The sequence below is a fragment of the Myotis myotis genome, unplaced genomic scaffold, assembly GCF_014108235.1.
Source record: "Myotis myotis isolate mMyoMyo1 unplaced genomic scaffold, mMyoMyo1.p scaffold_m19_p_10, whole genome shotgun sequence".
NCBI classification, from domain to species: Eukaryota; Metazoa; Chordata; class Mammalia; order Chiroptera; family Vespertilionidae; genus Myotis; species Myotis myotis.
The window spans coordinates 53990844-54016128 of NW_023416314.1; the positions used below are offsets into that span (position 1 = coordinate 53990844).

At 37.8% G+C, this 25285-nt stretch overlaps 1 protein-coding gene across 3 annotated transcripts in view; it reads right to left on the reverse strand.

Moving 5' to 3' along the window:
- Positions 1-1076: 1076 nt before the first annotated feature.
- TSG101 (tumor susceptibility 101) overlaps positions 1077-25285 on the reverse strand; it is a 28861-nt gene continuing 4652 nt past the window's right edge. For 2 of the 3 annotated variants that reach the window (XM_036325613.1, XM_036325614.1), the window contains exons 2-10: positions 24239-24323; positions 22244-22309; positions 21185-21348; positions 18208-18334; positions 14619-14685; positions 8395-8486; positions 4086-4288; positions 2676-2915; positions 1077-1414 (exon numbers count right to left, since the gene is read on the reverse strand). In XM_036325613.1, coding sequence (XP_036181506.1) covers positions 1325-1414; positions 2676-2915; positions 4086-4288; positions 8395-8486; positions 14619-14685; positions 18208-18334; positions 21185-21348; positions 22244-22309; positions 24239-24323 — 1134 coding nt within the window. In that variant the 3' untranslated portion in view covers positions 1077-1324. Of the gene's footprint in view, positions 1415-2675; positions 2916-4085; positions 4289-8394; positions 8487-14618; positions 14686-18207; positions 18335-21184; positions 21349-22243; positions 22310-22401; positions 22454-24238; positions 24324-25285 lie in introns of those variants that run through there. The other variant, XM_036325615.1, reaches the window with a different exon arrangement.

Below are 25285 nucleotides of genomic sequence, written 5' to 3' on the forward strand. Positions count from 1 at the left end.
TCGTACGTGCTCTGACTGGAAATAGGAAGACACTCCTAACAACTGGCCAGGTGCCCTTTTTAATTGCTCCACCCACAGTAGGCTTCTTTTTCTAGTGCTTATGATAGTATCATGTGTTAGAAGCGTTTTGTGAAAGCATGTTGACATTAGACTTTCACTCATTTGCTTGACTAAGAAATTGAGCTCACAGCCCTAGCTGGTTTGGATCAGTGGATAGAGCATCAGCCTACGGACCAAAGGGTCCTGGGTTCAATTCTGGTCATGTGCCTTATATATTCTTAAGTAGTGATGTCTGTCTTACTGCTGAGCCTAACCCAGTGTCTGCCATCTAGTAGGCACTCACTGTTGACTGACAATATGTGCTTTTAAACTGATGCTACATAGACTTTACTGTTAGTGGTAAAATTGATTTAATATTAATTTCTGGATCTCTGCGCTTTACCTTAAATAACCAACCCTTCTAAGAAATTTCTAGGAGTAAACTGCCTACTCCCTAAATATCTTGAAAACATCTCAGAATTAGGACATTCATTTTTTTATAACCTCATGAGCCTTCTGTTCTACTAGATGAGCTCTGCAGGACAGTACAGTCATTTAGTGGTCCCAAACAGAACTACTTGCCAGGAAGACGGACTTCAAATGACAATAGAAGAGTAGTTCATTGCCCTAGCTGGTTTGACGCAGTAGACAGAGCGCCGGCCTGCAGACTGAAGGGTCCCGGGTTTGGTTCTGCTCAAGGGCACATACTGGTTTCAGGCTCGATCCCTGGCAACCAATCGATGTCTCCCCCCCTCCACTCTGTCTAAAAATAAATGGGAAAATATCCTCGGGTGAGGATTAACAACAAGAGTAGTTCATCGCACCTTCTTCCCTAGTTGTGACCAGACCATCTTGCCTAGTTAACGTGAGTTTTTAGGTGTAGAGGTTGGCCACTTTCTTCTTGATGAAAAGTTATGGGTTCGTCAGGCCTAGAGAGGAAACAAATCTAAGTAGGGACTGATTGGCAGGAGGGTATCACTCAGGACGTCTTAAGGTTTCATGGACTTTTCCTAAAAATGTTCAATAAAGAAGAGAACAGTTATGCAACAAATTTTATTTAGCATAGTCAGTCCGAACATTCAGCACAAAAGTTTACAGAGGCTAGAAAGTGCATTAATAAAAGCCAGTCTTTACCAAAAGAAAACAGAAAATATATTATTGATTCAAAATATTTTACACTTGAGTGATAAACTGCAATAACTTATTCTGGTCACCTACTGATCAGAGAAAGAAAGAAGAAAAGAATGCCTTAAGAAGAGCTCGTCTCCAGCTGGTGTCAGAGAAGTCAGTAAAGGTCACTGAGACCTGCAGTCTTTCTTGCTTTTTGCATTAGTGCTCTCAGCTGGAACTGTTTACGGGACAGAAGACGTACATGCTGGAAGTGGGGGGGAAAAGTTTCAACAGTTTAGAATGGCTTTGGCCCAGGTATAAAGTATCAGACAGTCTGTAACATAGATGCGACCTAAGAATCCTAAACTCATTATATCAACCTTCCTTTGAAACCAATACTTCATTACATGTGGTTTTTTAAACTCCACTAGATTCATGCTGGTAGATTGTGTTAAGGAAAGTAATCTTCTGAGACCTTATAAAGATATATTTCACAAGAAAAGCACCATATTGCAGAATCTAGCTCAGGAATTTGAGCTACATCTTGAGACTATCAAGATGCCAGGGAAATTTGTACTGTGATCCTAATGAAGTTACAAAAAACTTTGATAACTATGACTGTCCTCACTTGGCTAGGAAGGGCAGGGATAAGCAACGCAAGGCCAGCTTTTGTCCCATGCTTAGCAAATAGCTTACCTCTCTTGCCTCCTCTCCCTGTGCATCTGTCCCTCAGTTATGCCACCTAAGCAGGGGACAGTGTATGGAAGGGAGTCCCCTTTGGTCTCGTGTTTATACGCAACCATCATGAGCTTGCACAAGGTCCAAGAGTGGTTTGGGCCCTCACTGAGATAGGCAAGATCATCGCGTGACCCGACTAGCCTCACATGTACAGTGAACCATCAACAGCAGCCAGACTAAATATCCAAAGGGTGGCTACTGCTTTTCCCAAAACCATGCTGCTTATCACCCAACAAAGAACAGTAGTCAGATTTGGCTTACAGGATCTTTTCTTTGTGCCTGTACAATAGCATTAAGCCTGAAACAACCTGCATTCAGAGGGCTTTGGTACCAGCAAGGCAGCCCTAACTTTGCAGGGCTGGAAAAACTGGTCTGAAATTATGTAAACTGAAGAAAATTATCAGAAAAATAATGGGGGTGGAGGGTTGTCAGTGATTTCATTTACATAGTATGACCAGAAAGAGCCAATGGAAACGTGAGTGTACCTCCTGACCCACCCGAGCTCAGCTGTAAGAACGATACTCAGTGTAATGCTCCCGGGGCGGGGGCGGGGGGCGGGTGGTCACTAGTCCACTTTCCTTCCCCTGCTCAGACGGGTCCTCAGCCTTACGGGTTCTCAGCCTTTGTATGTGAGAAGACACTGCCATATATGTCAACTTGCTCTCTTTTGGGGAAAATGAGGAATTTTAACCCACACCCTCCAGAGAAACTCTCTTGGGTTTGTGATTTTTAAGATCAGTGTCTCTAAGATTTCCAAAATCTTGGAAAGCAGAGTGAGGAAGACATACCTTTAAGAAGACATCCAGGTCTATTACTCCCCGCCTCAAGGCTTCTCCCAGGTAAAAGATAGTGTCTTCAATAGCATTTTCTTCTGCATACAGATTTAGGATCTGTTTATATAGTGGGGCTGTCGGAATGATAACTTCATCAATATCGTTGTTTTCAGATTGATTTTCCATTTTTTCCAGAGCAGAGCTGAGTTCTTCATCCTTCTTTCTCAAAAGTTCTATGTTTTTATCAACCTCAGCCTGAAAACAGAACAGTCCAAGCATGATGACTTTATACTAATTGTGTGTAATTATCTGCTTGTCAGACATCTACAACTCATGGATGAGATTAATGTTTCATTCAGCACATTGGTCAAAGGTAGAGGAGAAGGTATGATGAGTGAAAGCAGGATAATGTTGGAAATACCTTGAGCCTGAACCCTTTCAGTGGCAGTGATAACCTTATCACTTACCACTGACAAATGATATTGCAAAATAAACCATCAGACAAGACACTTTACAACCAGCGGTTCTTTACATGAAAACTACAAAAGATACCTTTCTTTCAAACAAGTGGGCATCTGCCACAAAGGGATAACTCTTCCTCAGTTTACAGAGATTCAACAGACAGAACCCTACACAGTTGAACATAAGTCACAAGATATCACAGGCGGTAGCTGCAAGCTCTGAGATAGGCAAGATCACTTTCCTGAACTTTTGAAAATAGCTGGCTACTGGGAAGCTCACTTTACACTAGAACCACCCCAAAGCCCTCAAAACATTCACTAACTCTTAACCCTTTCATCAAAACTGCACATTTATTGGAATGAGTTGTCCCTTGCGGGGATCAAAGTAGAGAGTGAAGCTGGCACTCAAATTATGTTATTGCCTCTATTTCATTGTTAACGTCACAGGGCTGACTTATACTGACTATCTAGGGCAAAACAGGCTGATAAAATGTAAGAAAGCTTAAGAACTAAAGGTTGTAAACTACATTTATATCCTTGAATTAAGTCAGAAGGGCTCAATGGAGATGCTTTAAATATAGCGCAAACAACATCTGGAAACAATACAAAGAACTAACACTGAGGTCTGCACCAGGGTCTGCAGATCTTTACCATGGCTAAGAGCTCTCAAATTCTTATTTCCTGGTAACTGGCAAAATCAAGCACTCAAACACACAGTCCTCCTCTGTGTCAAAACACCACCCCCCAGGGTGAAGGTGCCAGCAAAAATGCTCTAAATACCATCCACCTTCCAATCAGATATGAGACAGGCTCCATTTAAACAAAGCTATACAGAAGCTATATTCAAATGTGTGAAGATGTATAATTTTCTGAACTGACTGTATCCTACAACGTCCAGTGTAATGAGGTAACACTGCCTCTACCATTCAATCTAAAAATTGCAACTATTCAGTGAGTTACTTACTACTTCTTGATCTAAACGGGTAACCATCTCTTCCAGTTTTTGGTGACCTTTTTTCAGGTCTTCCTCTGTTCGTTTCAGGGCATTGAGCTCTGCCTGAGCGCGATCCATTTCCTCCTTCATCCGCCATCTCAGTTTGTCACTGACCGCTGAGATGAGAGAAGCTCGAATGGTGTCCTCACTGATTGTACCATCCCTACTGGGACCTGCAGGAGAATAGGGCAAAAAACACTTATTTCCCAAGTCCTTCTATTTCTTTCACAGGAACCTTCAAAAACAGGACAAAGTATAAGCTGACACTTTCGAAGTAGGAGGAAAGAAAAACTTTTAAATGTTACAATTCCATAAATAACTTTGAAATCTGAGTTGATTCAGAAATACTTTTCCTTCAAGAGGTTATCAATTCATATATTTCTCAACAACAAAGTTATACCAATGAAAAGCATTTTATTTAGGCCAAGACCATTCTCAGGCCTCACTGCTAAACTGAAGGAGACAGGAACCCATGTGAGAAGCCTGTAACAGGACTGAGACCAGGAAGAGTCCCTAATGTACAGGTTAATAAGGCTTCCCTTCTGCAAGGCTTTATTCCTTTACATTTTTTTTTTGAGAGCGGGAGAGGAAGGGAGGGAGACAGGGAGGAGAGAAGGGGGGAAGAAGAGAGAAAAACTTCAATCGCCTCTCATACACACCCTACTAGGCATGGGACTGGCAACCTGAATATGTGCCCTGGTTGGGAATCGAACCTGCCACTTCTTGGTCCATGGGACAATGTTACAACCAAATGAGTCACACCAGCCAAGGCTACTCCTTTCTCTTGACCAGAACCAATGAGCAAGACAATGACATCCAGAAAAACTCAACAGCTGATAAACTTATTCTCAGATTCTTTACTATTCTCTTCTAAATGACTTTTCCTAGCCAGTGTTTTAAATAATTGCCTTGCACATTTCAGATCAAATAAATGCTGCAGATATTTTCTTCAAAAGGTCCTGGGTAGTGAAGGCCTGGGAGGGGTGGGTGCAGGGTGGATGGGGCCAATGAGAAAAAAACGGGGCGGGGAGGCATCTGTAATACTTTCAACACTAACAACACATTTAAAACCAAAAAAAAAACAAAAAAAAAACCACCCACAAAATGTCCTACATTTAACATAAGTAAGGATTCTCTTTATAATTATCAATGTTTTTCACTTAAGGTCCTAAATCAGCAAATGTATAAATGGCATTTGATTTTCAATTATGTTCGATGATGGAATACTATGTGGGGAATTATTCTAAGTATGTTTACCTTTTATTGCCTCCAATGCATAGGAATGATTACAGACTAAGGAAGTATACCTCCAGTTTGGGCTGAAAATTTTTATCACCTTGACAATGAATTCACTCATCAGGGAAAAAGCCCCTTTAGTTTGTAAGAATGTACCTAAACTCTCACCACTTGTTTCCATCTATTACAAGCCCCTTCCTGGTCCCAAGTTACAGATGTAAAAGGAACCCGCTGTCCAAACCACAACACAACCAGCTCCACACATGCTCTTCAGTGTCCCATTTGATCACAACTCCCACTATTCCATAAACCGGTCTCACTCTGCTTTTTAGTTATTGAGGAATAAAGTTGTCTTCTCCCAGAAGCTGTTCCATACCCAGGTTACCCTGAGTGCTCTTCTGGGCCTTCGAAAATGACATGGGGAGGAGACATTGGTGTTCTCAGGGGTCATGGGTGTTAAAAGTTTTGCTCCCCACCCCTTTCTCTTGTTTCCACCCCAGAAGAACTGTTTTTGTTTTTCTAAATTGGATTTTCTTTCTCTTGCAAGTGAAAATTAGTACAGTGTCTCACATGGCCAGGTTTTCCTGAGGAGTGTCCCTTGTCCATCTGTTCAAAGGACACTGCTTATGCACAAGGAAGAGCCCAACATCAGATTCCTAGTTCTACCTACCAGGGTCTCGACTTCTTTCCACTAGAAACTTATTGCTGAGGAGAGCCCAAACAGTATCCATCCTACCAGAGGCAATTCCTGCTTTTGGTTGATTACTAACACACAAATCCATAGTATATACTTTCTAGAATTCACTTCTGATCTTACCAAAGTATTTCAGCTTATTTCATTTTTCTGAGAAACAGAAGTATTAACTCAGACAACCGGTGCTTTGGAGTTCAGAATTGTAAAGCTAGAGGCTAATCATATTTTCCCAGTTAAAACTGAGGTCTTATTATTTATGGCTTCTTAGTACCTAACTTTTCCAGAGTGTTCTCAGGAATTTACCAGCTACTGCATCACCTCTAGGCTCCCTTCACTCAATTTTTCTTATCTTCCTCTCAGATCTATCAGATTACCAGGACTTCTAACTCCAAAGGCCTCATCTGCCAAAATGTAACAAAAATCCTCAGAACATTTTCAAAGAAGATTGAAACCATCAGATGGAAGTCTTCCACTTAGTCTCTCCTTTGGAATAAGAATCCAGACCCCTTTAAATACGTGCCTGATTTCTCACACTTCAAAAGTACTAACCTTTCTCAGCAAGACAACTTGCTTTCTTCCAGATCCCTTTGAAGGACCAGGTGCTTTTAAGCTTTCATGTATCCCTCTTTCTAATTTGCACGCGTCTAAAAGCACAGTGACTGCCTTATCTACTCTGCTTTTGTTCTGGTTCACTGGTTAAGCTCTGTTCTTGGCTAAGGAAAGGTCCATTTATTACCTCTTTTCCTAACCCCAAACCTCAGATAATCTTTGAACTTGATTTTCTCTAGTTCTTACCTCTGAGTTCTAGTCCACTTTTAGCCACCATCACTGTAATCCATGCACATGCTCAATGCCTTTGACATTGCTTCTCTAGTTCATGAGAATTGGCTTTGAGGAGATAAAAAAAACCTTGCTCCTTTTATGTATAAATTGGAGATATATAGTACATAAACAGATATACAGTATAAACTATGGTACTAACAGTTCATTTGGGGGGGGAGGGTATGATTAAGAAAAAAATGCCTTAAAAGGTTCCTGAGGTTAAGAAACACTGCTATAATCCATCTGTAATTCTTATTTTTACCAGAAATTTTGTTGCTGTTGTAAACTTCTACTTGTTGGCCTTCACATCAAATCTCATTCCTAAACTTATGATCTACACTTGCTACAACATTGAAGTTATGCGAATTAAAACCTATGAAAGGCAAATTTCTTGAAGGTCCTGTAAATAACGACCTGCTAGATCAGTGGTCGCCAAACTGGTGGTCCGTGAGGTCCGAAAGATTGTTGACCGCTGTGCTAGATGATACTGCTTTTCTCCATTACCAGCTCTACCTCTTCCATTAACAAACTCTGGTCATTCTAAATTTACAAAAAGTTATACTTAGGATAAAGTTTCAGATACCCATCTCTAAAAACATTTAAATCCTGGAATTTACACTGTTTCTCTTATATGTTAAGACAAATGCTACCACATAGCACCAAATAAGTTTCCAGCTAAAGCCATTAACACTCAAAATGGGAACCCCACTGTGGCAGCAGTTGCCTGGCTTTCTATAAAGGCCACAGTTCATCTATGGGGGCTAGAAATGCCAAGACAGACCTAGTCCTTTCCTCTCACACACAGACCATTTTACACAGCATATTTGAGTACTTTAAATCCACCTGCTTTCTAAAAAGAATTATAATTAAGATCTGAAATGTAAATGCCAAAAGAGAAAACCCACACTGAAGTTCAAAATTCAATGGACCCTGACATTTAAAGAGATTGTTTACATAAACAACAAAAAATATGGTGGAAGATTCTCCTCCTCTGGTTTACTTCTCAAAAAAAGCAATTCCCCCATCTTAAACATCTTAAGAAAAAATTTTAACATTCTTTAACATTTTTATTGCTTTTAAAGAGAGAGAAGAAGAGAGAGAGCGAAACATTGTTCCACTTATTTATGCATTCATTGGTTGATTCTTGTATGTGCCCTGATAAGGGATCAAATACGCAACTTGGCGAATCAAGATGTTCTAACCAAATGAACAACCTGGACAGGGAATTTTAATATTTTTATACCTGCTAACAGGGGTGGAAAACGTCTGGCCCACGAGAAATCATTTGGCCTGACCCTGCTAAGGCACTAGATCTAGTGTGCAGTATACTGTATTATAATTTCATAAAGTGACATTGCTACAATGGCAGTATTACAACATATAAATGTATCAAAGTAGCATGCTGTACTCCTTAACTTACACAATGGTACAGGTCAAATTTATTCAATAAAAAAAGTGAAAAGTACTCTTCACAACAGGAGACTCACTCTCCTTATGTGGAGAAATACAATTTTTAAGGCTACTTACCAACAGTGGTCACGGGAGGCTGAGAAGGGTACTGGGAACTTGTTGTGGCAGGATACGGACCACCAGGTGGGTAAGGACAGCCTGGGTAACCACTAAAGAGAAGAACGGAAAACAGTAAATATTAAGATCACCCAACTCTACAGTGTCTTTAGAACCCCATTCAGGAAGTTAAACTTGACAGGTCATTCATTTACTAGTTCATGACTTCACAGTTTTGGAGCTACAGGTGTCTATTCAAGCAACGTTCTATAGAAATTCCATAAATAAGCCCTAACCGGTTTGGCTCAGTGGATAGAGCATCGGCCTGTGGACTCAAGGGTCCCAGGTTCGATTCCGGTTAAGGGCATGTACCTTGGTTGTGAGCACATACCCAGTAGGGAGTGTGCAGGAGGCAGCTGATTGATGTTTCTCTCTCATCGATGTCTCTAACTCTATCTCTTTCCTTTCCTCTCTGTAAAAAAATCAATAAAATATATATTTTAAAAAATGTCTTCCTCATCTCTAGAGGCTAAGGATGTCCAATTTTAAAAAAAATTCCATAAACGACACTAGCTTTAGTCTCAAAGTGAATGGTTAAAATGCTCTTGCTTGGCCCTGGTTATCTGAAGGTAACCTTCACAGCAACAGAAAGCAACTAGACGCAGTGGTTCTCAACCTTCCTAATGCCGCGACCCTTTAATACAGTTCCTCATGTTGTGGTGACCCCCAACCATAAAATTATTTTCGTTGCTACTCCATAACTGTAATTTTGCTACTGTTATGAATCATAATGTAAATATCTGATATGCAGGATGTATTTTCATTGTTCGCGACCCACAAGTTGAGAACCGCTGAGTCTAAGGGCAGTTCAACAGCATCAGAATGGGAAGCAAAAAATATTTTGTGAGAGAATTTTTCCATTCTGATTTCCTAGCAAATAGGGAAATTACACTATTTAGTTTTTACCTGTGGTTCACTGATAACCTTTGTTAATATTTGATCTGAAAATACTACCTAAATAGTTTTAAAATTTTTCTTCTCATTCTATAGAAACTTTGTGTTATTCGTGCATTCCCATAGAGTTGGAAGGAACTTTCCTTAGAAGCATTCTCCTCCTATCTTCTAACATTGTTCTAACATAAATATCATTTACAATATCCCTGACAATAGTATCACTCCTCTTGCATTCTGGAGCCATTACTGAGTAAAAGAAGAGCTACCTGAACACAAGCACTGTGATACTGTGAGACAGCTGATTTGATAACTAAGAGGGTTACTAGGTGACTAATGGGCAGGTAGCATATACAGCATCGGTACACTGTACAAAGGGATGATTTATGTCCTAGGCAAAGCGGAGTGAGACAGTGCAAGATTTAATCATGGCACTCAGAACACCATGCAGCTGAAAACTTATAAACTGTTAATTTCTGAATTTTCCATTTAATATTTTTGGACCATGGTTGGCTGTGGGTAACGAACTGTGGAAAGCAAAATCGCAGATAAAGGGGATTACTGGACTATTTTCTACCTTTGCATGTTATTAAGCAATTTGCCCTAGGTACCAACTCTCTTTCAGGTTTTTAAAGAGCCCTTTTGATCTAAGTGTATTTTTAAAAAAATTTCCAACATTTTTATGTTCCTTTTTCTTTATGTATCTCTTCAAAATTTACTATTTAAGGCACAGTGTCAGTACTTGAGGCAGAAGCTAAGATGTGAATCCATTTCTTCCTCAAGATATTACTAACTTTACAGGGCAAGATCCCTGTAAAAAAAAATCTTGATAGGATAAAGGAAATAACATGCTAAATCAAAATTCAGGAGAAGGAGAACAGAAAATCAATACTAGTTAGAGGAGATCAGGGAAGGTTTTGGGAGATGTGTAATACCTATGAAAGTTGTACCTACCTAATTCTCTTCAATTCCCTTACTCACAACTCTGTATTTTCCAGCCACACTAAAGTGTTTCCCTATTCTTTCCTGGTTTTTATTTTATTTTTATTTTTTTGGCTTGCATAAAACTTGAGTGGACTGGACTTGATAATAAATTTCCTCTCAGTTATCAAATGTTATTACTCTTTGCTGCTCCATCTACTTCTAAACACCTAATTTTCTTAAGGTCATCATTAAAAACCAGTACTTGCATTTATGAAGCTATCTCTAAGCTCCCACTTCCAAACCAGATGTGACACCTTCTTTTAAAGCTCTGTTTATTTATCACAGCACTTACCATTTTCTGTCTTTTCTGATACCAGGAACTGTTTTCTAATACTCTTTAAAATTTCTTTACTGGTTAAGCTATTACAAATGTGACCTCATTCCCCCATTAACCCCCAACCTCCCCCCCACACTCATGCTCTCATCCCCCTGTTGTCCGCGTCCATTGGTTTGGCTTATATGGATGCATACAAGTCCTTTGGTTGATCTCTTCCCCTTAACCCCACCCCTCCCCTACTTTCCGTTGGGATTGATAATCTGATCGCTGTTTCTCTGTCTTTGGATCTGTCCCTGTTCGTCAGTCTATGTTGTTCTCTATATTCCACAAATGAGTAAGATCACGTGGTATTTATCTTTCTCTGACTGGCTTATTTCACTTAGCATAATGCTCTCCAGTTCCATCCATGCTGTTGCAAATGGCAAGAATTCTTTCTTTTTTACTGCAGCGTAGTATTCCATTATGTAGATGTACCACAGCTTTTTAATCCACTCATCTGCCGATGGGCACTTAGGCTGTTTCCAAATCTTAGCTATGGTGAATTGTGCTGCTATGAACATAGGGGTGTATATATCCTTTCTGATTGGTGTTTCTGGTTTCTTGGGATATATTTCTAGAAGTGGGATCACTGGGTCAAATGGGAGTTCCATTTTTAGTTTTTTGAGGAAACTCCATACTGTTCTCCACAGTGGCTGCACCAGTCTGCATTCCCACCAGCAGTGCAGAAGGGTTCCTTTTTCTCCACATCCTCTCCAACACTTGTTGTCTGTTGATTTGTTGATGATAGCCATTCTGACAGGTGTGAGATGATACCGCATTGTCGTTTTGATTTGCATCTCTCGTATAATTAGTGACTTTGAGCATGTTTTCATATGTCTTTTGGTCTTCTGCATGTCCTCTTTCAAAAAGTGTCTATTTAGGTCCGTTGCCCATTTTTTGATTGGATTGCTTATCTTCCTTTTGTTAAGTTGCATGAGTTCCCTGTAAATTTTGGAGATTAAACCCTTATCGGTGATATCATTGGCAAATATGTTCTCCAATGCAGTGGGCTTTCTTGTTGTTTTGCCGATGGTTTCCTTTGCTGTGCAAAAGCTTTTTATTTTGATGTAGTCCCATTTGTTTATTTTCTCTTTAGTTTCCATTGCCCTAGGAGCAGTATCAAAGAAGAAATTCCTTCGGCATATGTTTGTGATTTCGCTGCCGGTGGATTCCTCTAGTATTTTTATGGTTTCCCGTCTTACGTTTAAGTCTTTTATCCATTTTGAGTTTATTTTTGTGTATGGTGTGAGTTGGTGGTCTAGTTTCATCTTTTTGCATGTATCTGTCCAATTTTCCCAACACCATTTATTGAAGAGACTGTCTTGACTCCATTGTATGCTCTTGCCTCCTTTGTTGAATATTAATTGGGCATAGTGGTTTGGGTCGATTTCTGGGTTCTCTATTCTATTCCTTTGATCTATATGTCTGTTCTTGTGCCAGTACCAAGCTGTTTTAAGAACAGTGGCTTTGTAATACGGCTTGAATATCTGGTATTGAGATCCCACCTACTTTGTTCTTCTTTCTCAGGATTGCTGCAGCTATTCGAGGTCTTCTTTTATTCCAGATGAATTTTTGAAACGTTTGTTCTAGATCTGTGAAATATGCTGTTAGTAATTTAATGGGGATTGCATTGAATCTATAGATTGCTTTGTGTAGTATGGACATTTTGATGATGTTGATTCTACCAATCCATGAACATGATGTGTTCTTCCATCTATTTATGTCTTCCTCTATCTCTTTTTTCAGTGTCCTGTAGTTTTTCCCATATAAGTCTTTTACCTCCTTAGTTAAGTTTATTCCTAGGTATCTTAATTTTTTTGGTGCGATGGTAAATGGGATTGCTTTTTTAGTCTCCCTTTCTGTAAGTTCACTATTGGTGTAAAGAAATGCCTTAGATTTCTTGGCATTAATTTTGTATTCTGCTACATTGCCAAATTCATTTATTAAGTCTAATAATTTTTTGATGGAGTCTTTAGGGTTTTCTATGTACAGTATCCTGTCATCTGCAAATAAGGACAGTTTTACTTCTTCTTTTCCAATTTGGATGCCTTTCATTTCTTTTTCTTGTCTGATCGCAATGGCTAGTACTTCCAGTACTATGTTGAACAGGAGTGGTGAGAGGGGGCATCCCTGTCTTGTTCCTGTGCTTAAGGGAAATGGTTTTAGTTTTTGCCCATTGATTATGATGTTGGCTGTAGTTTGTCATATATAGCTTTTATTATGTTGATACATGCTTGCTAATACACATATCAAAACTGGGACAACCATTCTTGACATACCTTTTAGTTTCCTTGTATACATCCTGCAGATGCTAAATAAAAATGAAAAGTTCTTAAGATTTGGAAGAGACCTTAGAGATCAACTAGTCCAACTTTTTATAGCAAGAATAAAGACTCTCAAAAAAAGAAAAAAAGAAAAGAAAAAAAGACTCTCATAGCCATTGTTTTAAGATAAAGATTCTTCTTCAGTCACTGATTTATTAATTCTCCTTTAGGACAAAGGGAGAAGAGAAAGAGGTTCTGGCTCTTCTGCCAAGGCCTCTTATACAGAGAGTTATCGATGGCCATGTGAATACAGTTACCTTCACACTCATTAGCATGTTATGCTTTGAGATGAAAAGTATGTTTCACAGGAAAAAAAATCAAATCTTTGAAAAATAACTGTCTCAAAAAGAAACTTCTTACAAACAATCTCACAAAACACACTTTTATTGTTACATATGATAAGTGGGTAAAGGTTACATTTCTGTCAACATCTTCATTTTTATTGACAAGTTTCTTTGCAATGGCTTTATTATTCAGAAGTCCATTTCCCTCTTGTCCTTCCAACAACTATTCCCTACACATCTTAAGTTCCTTCTTACTAGCAACTGCTAATTATAGGCTGTAATTTCAGGGCTTCATACAGGATTCCATATCTAGAACTTAATCAGAAAATTAAGGGCCTCAAAAAATCTAAAACGTACAGCCTGCTTATATATTATAATCATAGGAATCCTTCTCTATTGCACCTGACAGATGTTCATCTAATCTCTGCTTACCTGTCTAATGTGACTGAACACATACTACCTTAGAGAGCTAGTCTCTGAGATTAAGAGAAAGACCCAGAAATAAATAAGTTTCCTAAATTTAAGTTATAAGATCCTACATATTATATATGTAAATCTATATATTTAGCCATAGCAGTTATCTGTTCAGGAAATCTGACTGCATTTATCTGTGAGGGTTATCTGGCCCTAAGAAGAGTTAGCAGGGTTAAAAATTTCTTGTTAATTGTTATAGTAGCTGGAAATCTCATTCAGGCACCAGTATATGCCAGTCTTTCACTTGAAGTCTGCCCAAAGACCACCTTTCAAAACTATTCCTAGATTACCAATGGAACAAGTACACATTTAAAGAGGTTGGGGTTTTTTTGTTTTTAAATATTTTTATTGATTTCAGAGAGGAAGGGAGAGGGAGAGAGAGGTAGAAACATCAATGATGAGAATCAGTGATTGGCTGCCTCCTTCACGGACTACACAGGAGATCGAGCCCGCAACCTGGGCATGTGCCCTGACTTGGAATTGAACTGTGACCTCCTGGTTCATAGGTCAACGTTACCACTGAACCACACTGGCCAGGCCAGAAAGGTTAAGTTTTAAAAAGGGTATTAAAATATTATTCTCCTGGTTGAATTCGTTAAAAGTCGTATTCCTTTCACCTTTGAGTCACTTACACTGTTCCCTAAGGGAAGCAGCAAGAATTTCAAGGTCCAAAGCCAATCAAAGATCATTGTCATTGTCCTCTCCCTTTCCTCTCTATAAATGGGACAGAGCACGTTTCTCTAAAATGGCAAAAACTCCTTTAGAGCTATGTACATACCATAAAATTCCAATACACCCAATTTTACTTTCATTAAATTGTTAACTAAATTTAGTTTAATGCCCTGGCACCTATTATTTTGACTCTAGATCAACAGAATTTCTAAGTTATTAAAAAAATAGATTTTTGATTACCTGGGATTGGAAGGGTATCCAGATGGGTATGAAGAGATTCCACTGGGCATGCCTGGCATGTAGGAAGCTGAAAATAAGTTTTAACATTTTAAAATAATATTTATAGTCCTGGTACATAAGTGATCACATGAGATATACATCACTGTCAAACCGTAGCAAAATTTCACACAGTTAAAGAATCAAAAATTTCATACACTTAAAGAATCCAAATCTCAGCACAAAACAAAAACACTTCACCCACATTAGTTCTTTACTTCAAGCATAATGCTCTGTAAATCACATAATTCTCAAAGCATTAAACATGAGTTAAGACAACACAGGTGACAATCCCAACAAGGACTACTGGCAAATAGGTCAACCTGGTCAGCTCTGCAAGCTCTCAAGAAGTATCCAATTTGAGACAGGAACTGGTTTAATTTGGAATTTAGAAGAAGGTAACTCTGGTCCAATGTCAGCTTCTTAGTGACCTCTGTATTATATCTAAGAAATCTTATTATATTTCTTTTAAGACTATGTTGACCGATTAGCACAGCTGGTTTTGTTGACTTGATTGAGGACTTTAAAAGACTTCAAATTACTATGAGAAGTCCTGTACAAAACTTACATTCAGCTAGAATAGTTTAAAACAAAACAAAAGCTTGGGAATACTAGGGGGAAAAAGCTCAAATCTAGCAAGCCTAAAGAATGTTTTACATATATTTTAAAGAGAACACCAATGACAGAACTAGTCAGTCGTGCCAAGAGGCTAATCAACATAGAGGAAGAAAACAGAACTTTGATGTTAAATGGAAATGAGCTGTCTTAGAATCAATGTCCTCAGTGAAATTTTTCTCACTGAACATAACAATGAATTATCCTTAATCCAATCAGTATGTTAGTGCCTTCTATGTGACAGGCACTGGGAATTTGATGGGAAAATAAAAAGGAATTCCTGGCCGCAAATTGCTTATAGTCTAGTCAGGGAGATAAGCAAGCAAGGAATAATAGTACAGAGTGATGTGTTACGACAGAGGAAGTCATACAGGAGGCAGGTAATTTAAACCTAGGAGGTGGGGGTAAACAAAAGTGATCTAGTAGAGGAACGGTATATGAAGGCAACAGAGGTGGGAGAAGTATGCTGGACTCTCACCCAGGACCACAGAAGTCTTTATCGGAGTTGCCGAGCATACATCTCTGAGTACCAGTGTTCATAATCTTCTAGTTAGGATGAATCTATCCATGTCCTAAGTAAAATTTTTCTGAAGCTAATGGTGTTCAAGGCTATTTCAGAAAGATAAGAACCTCCCAAAATGTCACAATTAGTAGATGACATAAAATATCTTTTTTCCTAGGGGCAAAGCACAGTTGATCTTTATGAACATCAAAGGATGAGGCCACTATTAAGTGTCAGCAACATACATAATCAGTTAATACCCCCATGCTAGTTTCTCTCTCACACATATAAACCACCACCTCATAGTTACAAGCAATTTTCCTTTTCTGAGGTTCTGAAAAGCTAACAATTCTACCAAAGCCTTCAAATTTTGATTTTGGGAAACAAATGCTATTTGGAGTGAACACTGGCAGGGAAGCATATAATGAAGTGAAGTCATTTTAGAGCCAGACTATAATGGGATACAAATACACATAATGAATAGGGTTATTTTAAGGATTAAATAACAATGAATACGAAGTGCTTAACTGTGTCTCATTGTTATCATTCAATAAATGTTTTTCTAAAATAAGTATTTTTATTGATTTCAGAGAGGAAGAGAGAAGGAGAGATAGAAACATCAATGATGAGAGAGGTCACTGATCAGCTGCCTCCTGCTTGCCCCCCACTGAGGATCAAGCCTGCAATCTGGGCATGTGGCCCTGACCAGGAATCGAACCGTGGCCTCCTGGTTCATAGGTCAACCAATAAGCCATGCTGGCCAGGCCCATTCAATAAAAGTTGACTGTTAGTTGTCAAAAACGAGATTTGAACATAACACTTTTTAAAGCGTGAAAGTTATCCTAAAATAGATCAAAAGTGTTTTCATGCAGGAGACAGCCAATCAATCAATCAATGATTCTCTCATCACTGATGTTTCTATGTCGCTCTCCCTTACTCTCCAAAACCAATAAAAAAATGTATTTTTTAAAAAGTGTTTTGACTAATGATAATAATAGTGATAATAGAAGTACATGATTTCTCAACTAGAAGATAATATTCATTTAAGTATGTACCCAAATTTTTGAGCTATTCCTTGATGCAGGGAACAAAATTCAAACTTTAATTTCTTTAAAATTATACCTAATAATATTGTTTAAATGTATAAAAATATTAAAACTGGAGAGGATGGGCAATAAATTGGTCTTTTAGTTAGTAATTTACTTAAACTAGTTCTAGATCATTTCGCAAAATTGAATTCCAGTAGTACCCTCTTCAATGTGGTCTCTTTCTAGAACGTTGTGCTTCCAATGTCAATATAAAACTGAAAAAAATTTAGGGGAAAAATGTTGCTCAGGAGACTGCCTAAATTTCTGAAAAGGCTAGCTTTATCTTAAGTGGTCACTGCTATGTTATCTGAGCAAATAAACACGAATAATGAAATAAGAAATATTTGATTTTTAAAAGACATATGAGCAAGATTACATAGTCTTGGGTACTGGAGACAACAGAATTTAAGATGAATAATACCTAGAATTTTCATTAAAAGAGGTACTAAATTCTAAAACCAAACTTACTCTGGGAAGGCAGGAAAGGAAAAGTAAATGGGTTCAGAAAGTTCTTTCTATTAAATTCGCATTCAGTTTCTGAGTCAAGATACTCCTCAAGACAGAATGGATTAAAAAGGAAGAATAATTTTCAGCAGAAAAATTAAAGCTCATGTAATCTGACTTATAAGATAAATAAATCTGGTTAATTATAATCTTAAGCAAAATTTGTAAAATATAATCACAACTCAAAACAATGAAATCAATGCAGGTTTATTAAAATCAAACACGTACAACCAATTCTCAATTATCCAGGGTGATTTTAAGAATTATTAAAAAAAAAATAGTTGAGATAATGTACACCAATTAGGGGAGAACTGGTATTGACTCTATGCCCCCGTGCCTTTCCCTCAAAGTAAAATCATGAATTGGCTGTACTAAAGAGAAGAAAGCTGAGAGCTAGATGTCCAATTGTGTATACCCAGAATAGCTGAATGTGAATGATTTATGACTTTGTTTTTTGATTCTTATCTACAACACTGACCCTGGAGTTGCAAAGAAAAGGAGAGTTCAGACTACCTTTCAAGTTTTATCTGCTTCCATAAATGACCAAATAAGGCTATTCTATGGCATGCATAATTTTTAAAAAATTCTAGCTCTATTCCAGCATTCTTTCTCCCCCATTTTGGAATGCAGCACACCAGAGTTAGATTTCTACCCACAAACGAAAGCCCAAATGCCAGTCTTTGGTGGGAATCTGTACATGCAGATGTGAGGCCTCAGAATATCTCCAAAAAATCCACTAACTTGACAAGCTAGAAAGCAAAGTGAAGTCATTAAAAACATTTTGTTAACAAGGTTTTCTGTCTTTTGTTTCTGAGTTTAAAAACCAAATCTCAATTCTACTTACTATTTGGTGGCCCTGTTGCCTGGTATGGTGGATAAGACGCTGAAACTGTAGGTCGAGAGAAGACTGGAGGTTCATCTCCAAACACCACAATCATGACCTGAATAAGCCCCAACAGGTCTGACTGAGGCTAAAAACAAAAAACAAATTTAAGTCAGCTACAGATTTAATTTTCGGCAAAAAGAAGTCTGGCCATTTCTTACCAGTTTTCAACTCAGCTTGATAATTTTCTTTACAGCACCCCCAAACCCAAAATTTTCATTTAATTAATAGAGCTATGTGATTTTTTTTTTTTACTTATTACTTATTTATGTGTAGCAAGTCTGCTGCTTCATGTATAGTATTCCCCACTTATCTAAGGTTTCACATCTGCAGTTTGTTACCCATGGTCCTAAATATTAAATGGAAACTACAGAAAAAGAAGTTAATGCTAGTTTTGCTGCAACACTTCAAACTGCAAAAGTTATGGCCACAGTGTGTGATAAAGTGGCTTAGTAAAGATGGAAAGGGCATTAAATTTGTGGGAGCCCTGACTCATAGCTTAGTTGGTTGCTGGTTTGATTCCTGGTTAGGGCACATGCCAGAGTTGCAGGCTCATCCCTGGTGAGGGGCATGCAGGTGGCAGCTGATTTTTTTTTCTCCCTCTCCCCTCCTCTCTTTAAAAATCAATAAAAATGCCCTAGCTGGTTTGGCTCGGTGGATAGAGTGTCAGCCTGAGGACTGAAGGGTCCCAGGTTCGGTTCCGGTCAAGGGCATGTACCTTGGTTGCAGGCACATACCCAGTAGGGGGTGTGCAGGAGGCAGCTGATCGATGTTTCTAAATCTCTATCTCTCTCTCTTCCTCTCTGTAAAAAATCAATAAAATATATTTTAAAAAATAAAAAATAAAAAAAAATCTTTAAAAATAAAATTTGTGGATAGAAGACATGAACAGAAAATGTGCTCCAACTGACGGTAACATGTTGCATCAGAAAGCACTGAGCCTCTCTGAACACTTCATCAAGGGATTCTCTGAAACAAGTGATCACGTTCACATAAATTGTATTATAGTATACTGTTATAACTGTATTTTATTACTAGTTATTGTTGTTAATCTCTTACTGTGCCTAATTTATAAATTAAACTTTATCATAAATATGTATGTATAGGAAAAAAGCCACATGATACATATACTTCGGTACTATCTGAAGTTTTAGGCATCTACTAGGGGTCTTGCAATGTAACCCCAAAGGATAACAGGGGGCTACTGTATATTAAGAAAAAGCAGTAACCAAAAGAATATACTGCAAAATTCAGGTAGTAGTATTATTCGTTTGACTCCATAGAGCTAACCAAAACATATCTCAAATGAACAAATTAAGTGTTCTGTTACAAATTCAGGAATGAACACAGCAGTAGTCAAATACTAAGGCCTTTAAAAGATGATGTTACCTTGGAAACACATATTCTTAGATTAATTTTTTTGTTTAAAGATAGTATTATAAACTCTGAAATCATAAGCAGGCTATCTCAGAAATCACTTGACCAGAAATCAAACCCGAGACCCTTTCGTTTTTGGGCCGACGCTGTAACCACTGAGAAAAACTGGCCAGGGCTGCTTAGCTTTTTAGCATCTTGTCTTTGAAGCTTAGGAATCCAGCATATCCCTTAAGGGGAAAATGCAGATTATCTTGTTTATTTATTTATTTTTAAATGTTTATTTATTTTTAATATATTTTTATTGATCTCAGAGAGGAAAGGAGATAGAAACATCAATGATGAGAGCAAATCATTGATTGGTTGCCTCCAACTTGCCCCCTACTGGGAGTCGAGCCCACAACCTGGGCATATGCCCTGACCGGAGTCGAACTATGACCTCCTGGTTCCTAGGTAGACATTCCACTACTGAGCCATGCTGGCCGGGCCTGTTTATTTCTTTGTAACTTCCCCTTCTCCCAAATTTTGGTTCCTAAAGGATTGGCTGTATTGGCATACAGAACAACAACTGTTGTCTTTTCAGCCTTGTGAAATGGCTAGAAACTCTGCAGGTTTCTTTGCCTCTCAGCGAAGGCCCTCTGCCCAGATTCTCAGCCGCTTAACCTGTGGCGAAAATTAGTAAATACTCCCAGGGGAAATTGGCAGAATGTTGGCTTATCTCTTGCAGTTCTCTTCACTAGTAGATCTTGTCCCTTAAATCTTATTGCCTCAACAGTTTTCCAAAGCCTTAGAGATGTTGTTTATACTTTGTTTTTTTTTTCTAGTTATTTTGATAAGAACACTGGTCTGCCAGAGCTTTACCATCAGAGGTAGAAACAAAAATTTCCTATTACTTCTTGAAAGGAACACTCTGAGTAATGAGATTTGAACAGTTAAACAAATATATGTCATCAGTATACTATTTTTTAAAATGTATTTCCTACTGTATGAATTCTACCTATTCTTAAAGGTTCAACTCAAGCAAATAAAAGTGACTGTGTGTATTCTGTAAATTACCAAGCTCTATACAAACATAAGATATACAGTCATGTGACACCTAACAACGGGGATACATTCTGAGAAATGCGTTGTTAGTGATTTCATCATTGTGTGAACATCACGGAATGCACTTTCACAAACCTTGATGGAATAGCCTACTACTGTAATTGTATATGCTATACTTTTATATGACTAGCAACGTAGTAGGTTTGCTTATACCAGCATGACCACCAACATGAGTTATGCATTATGCTATAATGTTAGGATGGCTACATCACTGGACAACAGGAATTTCCAGCTCCATTATCTTATGTGACCACCATCGTATATGCGATCTGTTATTGGTTGAAATGTTGTCACAGGGCACATGACTATATTTGTTCTGGAGAGCCTTTTCTGATTACTCAGCTCAGCAAATTGTGATCTTATATGAACTTATCTCCTCCTTGGAAGTTAACAAAAAGTAGATGCCAGTAAGTAAAATATATAAAATACAACAAATTCACAGAACACTGTTAATACTTACGTGTTTCCATTCGTGTAGATAAGGAAGATATATTTTCCCATTTGCATCAACATGCTTTCCCGTTTTAATAGTCATTGAACTAGTAGGCTTAACAAAACAGATAGGGGGGTTATATGGGTATGTGTCCAGCAGCCACAGGCATATTGGAATATTGTATGTATTACCTGAGAGAGAAAGAAACTACAGTTACTCCATTTTTTATTATTTTTCAATAATGGCTTAGTAGGCGAGCAAGAGAGAGCTACAAGTAAGCAACACTTTTTAAAAATCACAACAAATATTTTAATATTTCAAAGTTCTGTTTAAGATCAGTTTCTTAAATTTTCAGTTTGTAAAATACATCAGTAGGATTCAGTGGGTAATTGATCACTACTCTGCTAAGTGTGTGCTTGCTGCCCTAAAAGCATTCTTCATGAATTATCTTTTAACTCAATCCATTCTTTGCTACTTGACCCCCGACATTTCAGTTAATAATGTTCACTGAGAAGGGTCATACAAGGAAGACCATGGATTATGGTATCCTATCAGAAAGTGGTAAAATTCTGTTGCCAAAGCTAATCCAACAGTCAAACAGATGCTGATTGGTGGCCACAAGTTGACCAATTCATATGGCATTTTCAGTAATAGTTATTCAATCAACGATGTCATCTTGTTCTCTTTGCTTTATGTAACAGAATCTCTTTCAGTTGAGAAATCTGACTTTAAAGCCTCTATTTTAGCCACTACACTGTACAGCTACCACTGTTAGAAAAGTCTGAATGGGGTGGAATGCTGAACTAGGAGGCATGTAAGATTCTAGTTTTAAGATTCTCTGAATCTATGAAACGTCAGCACAAGGAGTCACTTATTGATATACTGTATGTTGGTAGGAAGGGAAAGAGTAAGCTGAAATAGTAGGTGCTGCCGCCAAATGAAGTTCAATTTCAACAGAAGTTAAATCTCTACATCATCATGAAAATCACGAGGAAATAGGTTTAATTTACTTATAACTCTTTGACAATATATTATGTGAATCAAAATGCATCTATACTGGAAACATAAATTACATAAGATATTTACCTCTATAAAGCACAGGAACTGTTCCAGTGAGGTTCATTAGTTCCCTGGAACTGCCATCATTAAAAACTGAAAGGAAAGAATAATGATTTAAACATGAGCATTGTAGATGTTCCCATTAAGTTATTCTTTCAGAAGTGCTGGTTAAAACTCATTATTACCCTTGAAACGCGTTAACTTGTTAAATGTATCGTCCATTTTGCCAAATAACAGAGTATCCTTTGTTGATTCACTCAATGCGATCAGTTTTTAAATGAGTAAAGAAAAGATGCTTTGAATTACTTGGAAAAATGAATATGAGTGCTACAATCACAGTAATTATGAGCTCTGCTTCCCCAACTAACACGATTATAAAATTACGTAAAAAATACTATGAACTAATACCATACTAAATGTTAGTTTAATATCATAAAATTTTAGATTCCCCATGTTTAGCCCAAACATAGCATCAAACCAGTTTTTAAAAAGAGTTTTCACAATAAAATATAGACACCTCTTAATACAAATATTTCTCATACCATGTCACACAAATTCTTCTAACTATAATTGATTGATTAAATAAGGCACACATAATTTGTATTATATTGGCTGCTATTATTTGTAATGATTTGGAATTAACTCTGTACCACATATGGAAAAGGCTGTAATGTGAAGTACAAGAACAAAATACTGTTGACCTTTAGTTCTTTTACTTACTACTGACAATTACAAACTATGCTGTAATTTATTCTGATTTTGTGGTTTTGTTTTCTTTTTTAAAAAAACACATCTTATTTAAATTACGACTTACTTTATTCTAAAAGCATATTGATAATAATGGTTTGGACATGGTCTGACCATATAACGCTAATGTAAGGTTTGTTCAATGATGTTGGAGTCTTTGTTACTCTTTTAGCATGAAGTAAAAACTGTCACAGTAAAATTCTAGCTCCAGTCCCCCTCCATCCCACCCTACCCCATTGAAGCCAGTTTTAAATAAACTAATTTTGGTAAGACAAGTCTTTTTGCAGATCTAGGTACCATTGTACAGTATGTGGACATGAAGTAGAATCGTGCCGTAAGTTTGAAAGAGAACTTGAAGTTCACGTCTATGTTGTTCAGGAAACTCAGGACTGATTGTCCCTCTGTTGCCTCCCACCTCTCCTCACCAGGCTCCTAATGTTTTCAAAGCTCTAGGGGTGAGGGGAGTTTAGATTGAGAGTCTCAGCTACAAATTCAGCTCCTTGTCCTTGGTGCCAAGGGTCTCCTAATGGACAGGAGCTCTTGGCCCTGGCACATAAGGTGTGGAGCCAAAAAGACTATTTTTAAAAAAGGAACAACTTTAGGTATTGTTATTTCTTACTTAAAACCCAACTTCACTCATCTCAATAACGAAACTGTCACCTACACACTCTACAGAATTAAGCGTCATATTTTAAAAATGTTTTCCTCATCTACAAAATGAGTGATGGTCCAGCATATAATTGCTGAATGTCTTCCTAAGAATATTCAGAGATGCTGGGAGTAGGAAGGAATGTGTCAGTAGCTAATTAACTTTAGGATACACTACAATATATTCTCTCCCCTCTTGGTGAGGTAGCATATTAAAGGCTCTGAGAAACATTGTAATACTGCTGCAAAGAAGCCCACTTAATTTTGTTTTGTATGTCACTACTCAAACTTAACCATAGAACCCAAACTCCCAGCAACATTCTTCACAACTATGGATAATGCTTTGGGAAATGATTAACTAAAACATCTTTAACATCCCCTCTAGGTCTAAATTTGCAGAGCTATATCTTAGAGTACCCTTTTAACACTTAAAATAACTAAACAAATATAAGACATTATTATTAGATCTTGCAATTTTCTATCCCTCCAACACTTATATTAGTTGGAGGTTTAGTCCTACAATAGAAAAAAACAACAATCTTAAAAGGAAAATGAAAAACCTACAATAATTAACAAAAGGAGTAAACTCAAAAGTACAGTGACTGATATTTTATTATGTAAACTCACCATAAGAATCCAATACAGGTTTGAGATCTTTGTATAATGTAATAACATTGATAGTTTCACGTACAGTTAGGTCTCTGTATTTGTACTGAAAAGCAAAATCACAAGAATTTAGTTTAAAACCAATGTACATATTTTACTGCTAGGTTAATTTTCTTAAATCTTATTTTTTAATAGCACTCTTCTTTTTTTTTTTTTTTTAATATATTTTATTGATTTTTTACAGAGAGGAAGGGAGAGAGATAGAGAGTTAGAAACATCGATCAGCCGCCTCCTGCACATCTCCCACTGGGGATGTGCCCGCAACCCAGGCACATGCCCTTGACCGGAATCGAACCTAGGACCCCTCAGTCCGCAGGCCGACGCTCCATCCAACTGAGCCAAACCGGTTTCGGCAATAGCACTCTTCTTAAAAGTATAATGGTTCTGACTAATCATTAACATTAAAGCCTGAAAAACTTAAAGTTATTTGTGTAAAGCAAGATGGACTAATGGTATAAATATACCTCCATAAATTGCTAAAATGACATAGGAGGGTGTTAACTAAAAGTTATATTTAAGTTGGGAGCTAAGATAATGTTCAAAGGAAAAAGTGATCTGTAATATATAAAAAGATAATATAATGTTGTATGTCAACTGTACCTCAAAATAAAATAGGTCAAGGCAGGTGCAGCAAAGTACTATGATGGGTGCAGGGTCCCCCAATCAGATAAAGAATCAAGAACCAGCCCTAACCAGTTTGGCTCAGTGGATAGAGCGTCGGCCTGTGGACTGAAAGATCCCAGGTTCGATTCTAGTCAAGGGCATGTACCTTCGTTTCGGGCACATCCCCAGTAGGAGGTGTGCAGGAGGCAGCTGATCGATGTTTCTCTCTCATCCATGTTTCTAACTCTCTATGCCTTTCCCTTCCTCTCTGTGAAAAATCAATAAAATATATTTAAAAAAAAAAGAATCAAGAGCCATCACCTTGCCCTAGCTGGCTTGGCTCAGTGGACAGAGCGTCAACCTGTGGACTGAAGGGTCCCATGTTCGATTCCAGCCAAGGGCACA